The 4,505-nt window shown below is 63.5% G+C and overlaps 1 protein-coding gene across 1 annotated transcript; it reads left to right on the top strand.

The window, feature by feature from the left end:
* The first annotated feature begins 1,265 nt into the window (after positions 1-1,265).
* On the top strand, positions 1,266-4,042 carry FZD2 (frizzled class receptor 2). The gene has a single exon (XM_074562015.1). It carries the CDS (start codon positions 2,169-2,171, stop codon positions 3,840-3,842), a length of 1,674 nt encoding a protein of 557 aa, XP_074418116.1. The 5' UTR covers positions 1,266-2,168; the 3' UTR covers positions 3,843-4,042.
* The last annotated feature ends 463 nt before the right edge of the window (positions 4,043-4,505 follow it).

Raw genomic sequence — 4,505 nt, forward strand, 5'->3', positions numbered from 1 at the left:
ATGTGTCCCAGCCACCCCCCCCAGCACGTCCTAGATCCCCCCAGTGTGTCCCAGTCCCCCGCAGCATGTCCTGGATCCCCCCAGTGTGTCCTGCCCACCCCTGGCATGTCCTAGTCCCCCACCTCCATGTCCCCTTGTCGTGTCCCAGATCCCCCTGGTGTGTCCCAGTCCCTCCCCAGTGTGTCCTGGCCCCCTGGCTCCCTCCCGCTGCCCTGTGTTGGGGACAGAGGTGCCCTTCCCCATGGCCAGGGTGGGGGGTGTGGGGACAGGATGCAGGATGTCCCCAGCCACCCACCTCTGGCTGATGTGGGGACATCAGGGACACCCCTGGGTATGCCGTGGCCTTGTGTAGCTGCAGGGTGCTGGCGGGCACCCCACGGGGCAGTGGCACTGCCTGGGTGACACCTGGGCACTGAGGGGTGTCCCCCCCATTCCCGGGGGGGGCAGCCAGGACCCGTGTGGGTGCCAGACGGCCACGGGGGTAATCCTGCCCCGGTGCACCCTAAAGGGGACCTGGGGACAGCGGGGGACCCACTGCAGCATGTTGGGGGGGGATGTGGGTCCCGGGGTGGGGGGAGAGGAGCCTCACGGGTGGGGGGACACAGGGGGGGCCAGGGGATGCAGAGGGGCAGGGGACACAGCGGGGGCGCAGGGGATATGGGGGGGGCAAGGGACACGGGGGTGCAGGGGATGTGGGGCTCCAGGGCATATGGGGGAGGGCAGGGGACACGGGTGGGCAAGGGGACATGGACCCGGGGGGAGGCAGGGGACATGATGGGGGCGAGGGGACACGAGGGGGGCCAGGGGACACAGGGGGGCAGAGGATATGGGGGGGGGGCGCAGGGGACACGGGGGTGCAGGGGATGTGGGGCTCCAGGGCATATGGGGGAGGGCAGGGGACACGGGTGGGCAAGGGGACACGGACCCGGAGGGGGGCAGGGGACACGGACGCGGGGGGGGACGACACAGGGGACCCGGGGAGGGACTTTTCCCCGTGGCCCCGTCCCGACCCCACGCCGCAGGGGGAGTTTTCACGGCGCGGAAAAAGTTGGCGGCGGGGGGGGCGGGCTCCCCTCGGGCCGGTGACCCCCGGGGACGGGGACGGGGGGGGGGCGGACCGCGGGGGGGGGCGGGTCCGGGGGCGGCGGGGGGCGGGGCGGCCGCGCGGTTTGAATGTGATTGGCTGCGCTGGGGGGGCGGGGCCCGGCGGGGGCGGGGCTCGGGGGGGCCCGCTCCGCCCGGCGGGGACGCGGCGCTGCCCCGCACAAAGGCGGCGGGAGCGTCCGGTGAGGCCGCTCCGCTCCCCCGGCACCCCCCCTCCTCCGCCCTGGTACCACCCCCCCACAGGCATCACCGCCTCCCGTCCCGGGGCTCAGGGAGCGGGAGCCGCGCCGCCGAGCAGCGGGACCCCCGGGTCCGGGCACCGGGAGCGCCACGTCCGAGCACCGGCAGCCGTCCCGCCGTGCACGGTAAAGCGGGACAGCAGCAGCCGGGTAGCGGGCAGGCACGCTGCGGGCACCGGCACCCCTCCAGGCGGGACCTCAGCGTGTCCAGGCACCGGGAGCCGTCCAGGGAGCACCGGGCACGGAAAATCCACTCACCGGGAACCGTCCGGGCGGGACCTGAGCGTGTCCAGGCACCGGGAACCGTCTAGGGAGCACCGGGCACGGCACATCCACTCACCGGGAACCGTCCAGGGAGCACCGGGCACAGCACATCTGATCACCGGGAACCGTCCAGGCAGGATCTGAGCGTGTCCAGGCACCGGGAGCTGTCTAGGGAGCACAGGGCACGGCAAATCGGATCACTAGGAGCCGTCCAGGGAGCACCGGATCCGGCAGATCCGGTCACCAGGAGCCATCCAGGGAGCACCGGGCACGGAAGGTCTGGTCACCGGGGGCCATCCAGGGAGCACTGGGCACGGTAGATCCTGTCACCGGGAGCCATCCAGGTGGGACCTCAGCGTGTCCAGGCACTGGGAGCCATCCAGGGAGCACTGGGCACAGCAGATCCGGTCACTGGGAGCCATCCAGGGAGCACCGGGTGCGGCAGATCCGGTCACCAGGAGCCATCCAGGGAACACCAGGCACAGCAGAACCGGACAGGAGGACCGTCCGTCCGGCTGGGCACCAGGCACGGTAAATCCGGGCACAGCAGCTCGGGGCACCATGGGCCCCCCCGGCATGCTGCCTGCCCTGGCCTGGCTGCTGGTGGGACTGAGCGTGCCGGCACCATGCCGGAGCCAGCTGCACGGTGAGAAGGGCATCTCCATCCCCGACCACGGCTTCTGCCAACCCATCTCCATCCCGCTCTGCACCGACATCGCCTACAACCAGACCATCATGCCCAACCTGCTGGGTCACACCAACCAGGAGGATGCAGGGTTGGAGGTCCACCAGTTCTACCCCTTGGTGAAGGTCCAGTGTTCGTTGGAGCTCAAGTTCTTCCTCTGCTCCATGTACGCGCCGGTCTGCACAGTGCTGGAGCAGGCCATCCCGCCGTGCCGCTCCATCTGCGAGCGGGCGCGCCAGGGCTGCGAAGCCCTCATGAATAAATTCGGTTTCCAATGGCCGGAGCGATTACGGTGCGAGAATTTCCCCCGGCACGGCGCCGAGCAGATCTGCGTGGGGCAGAACCATTCGGAGGATGGCGGTTCGCCGGCGTTGCTCACCAGTGCCACGCCGTTAGCCGGCCAGGGCACCCCGGGCGCCCCTCGTTACGCCACCCTCGACCACCCCTTCCACTGCCCGCGGGCGCTGAAGGTGCCCAGCTACCTCAACTACAAGTTCTTGGGCGAGAAGGACTGTGCGGCGCCCTGCGAGCCCACCCGGCCCGATGGCCACATGTTCTTCAACGAGGATGAGATCCGTTTTGCCCGTATCTGGATCCTCATCTGGTCCGTCTTATGTTGCGCCTCCACCTTCTTCACCGTCACCACCTACCTGGTGGACATGCAGCGTTTCCGCTACCCCGAGCGACCCATCATCTTCCTCTCGGGGTGCTACACCATGGTGTCGGTGGCCTACATTGCCGGCTTCGTGCTGGAGGAGAGGGTGGTCTGCAACGAACGTTTCCAGGAGGACGGCTACCGCACGGTGGTGCAGGGCACCAAGAAGGAAGGTTGCACCATCCTCTTCATGATGCTCTACTTCTTCAGCATGGCCAGCTCGATCTGGTGGGTCATCCTCTCCCTTACCTGGTTCCTGGCCGCCGGCATGAAGTGGGGCCACGAGGCCATCGAGGCCAACTCCCAGTATTTCCACTTGGCCGCCTGGGCCGTGCCGGCCGTCAAGACCATCACCATCCTGGCCATGGGGCAGATCGACGGGGACCTGCTGAGCGGCGTCTGCTTCGTGGGCCTCAACAACATCGACCCTCTCCGGGGCTTCGTGTTGGCCCCGCTCTTCGTCTACCTCTTCATCGGTACCTCCTTCCTTCTGGCCGGCTTTGTCTCCCTCTTCCGCATCCGCACCATCATGAAACATGGAGGGACCAAAACGGAGAAGTTGGAGCGCTTGATGGTTCGTATCGGGGTCTTCAGCGTCCTCTACACCGTCCCGGCCACCATCGTCATCGCTTGTTATTTCTACGAGCAGGCTTTCCGCGAGCACTGGGAGCGCAGCTGGATCAGCCAGAACTGCAAGAGCTTGGCCATCCCCTGCCCGCTCCACTTCACCCCCCGCATGACCCCCGATTTCACCGTCTACATGATCAAGTATCTCATGACTCTCATCGTGGGCATCACCTCCGGCTTTTGGATATGGTCGGGGAAAACCCTGCACTCGTGGAGGAAGTTCTACACGCGACTCACCAACAGCAAGCAGGGCGAGACGACGGTGTGACCCCCCCCACACACAAGGCCGGCCGCTGCCCTCCTTTGGCTTGAATTTTATTTTTTTGTTGGGGTGGGGGGGGGTTATTATATATTTTTTATTTTTAGATTTATTAACGTCTAAGGGGTGTCTCTCTTTCTCTTTGATTTTTTTTTTTTTTTTTTGTAATTAAACCTGTAAATAGCATTTGTAAATTTAATTATATATTTCTATTTAAAACACAAAAAAAGAGGAAAAAAAAAAAAGGAGAAAAGCGAGAGGAGAAAAAGGAGAAAAAAGGAGAAAAAGGAGAGAAAAAAGAGAAAAAGGAGAGGAGAAAAGGGAGAGAAAAAAAGAAAAAGGAGAGCAGAAAAAGGAGAGGAGAAAGTAAAAAGGAAAGGAAAAAGACAAAAAGGAGGGGAAGAAAAAGAGCAAAAGGAGAGGAGAAAAAAGGAGGGGAAAAGGGAGAAAAAAGGGGAAAAGGAGGGAAAAAAGGAGAAAAAAAGACGGGGAAAAAAAGGAGGGGAAAAAAGGAGGAAAAGGAAGAAAAAAAGGAGAAAAAGGGAAAAATCCCTGCCGAGACGGGCCGAGGATTCTTGCCCTCCCGCTCCCTGCCCGCCCCTGGAAAAAGGGTTGGGGGGGGGAGAAAAAAAAAAAAACAACAATAAAAATCCCATTTTTCTCCCTCTCTTT

Source organism: Larus michahellis, chromosome 18, assembly GCF_964199755.1.
Source record: "Larus michahellis chromosome 18, bLarMic1.1, whole genome shotgun sequence".
Taxonomy (NCBI): domain Eukaryota; kingdom Metazoa; phylum Chordata; class Aves; order Charadriiformes; family Laridae; genus Larus; species Larus michahellis.

Bases quoted from the DNA above. Each gene is read 5' to 3' on its own strand.
- FZD2 (XM_074562015.1), top strand. From the start codon at position 2,169: ATGGGCCCCCCCGGCATGCTGCCTGCCCTGGCCTGGCTGCTGGTGGGA.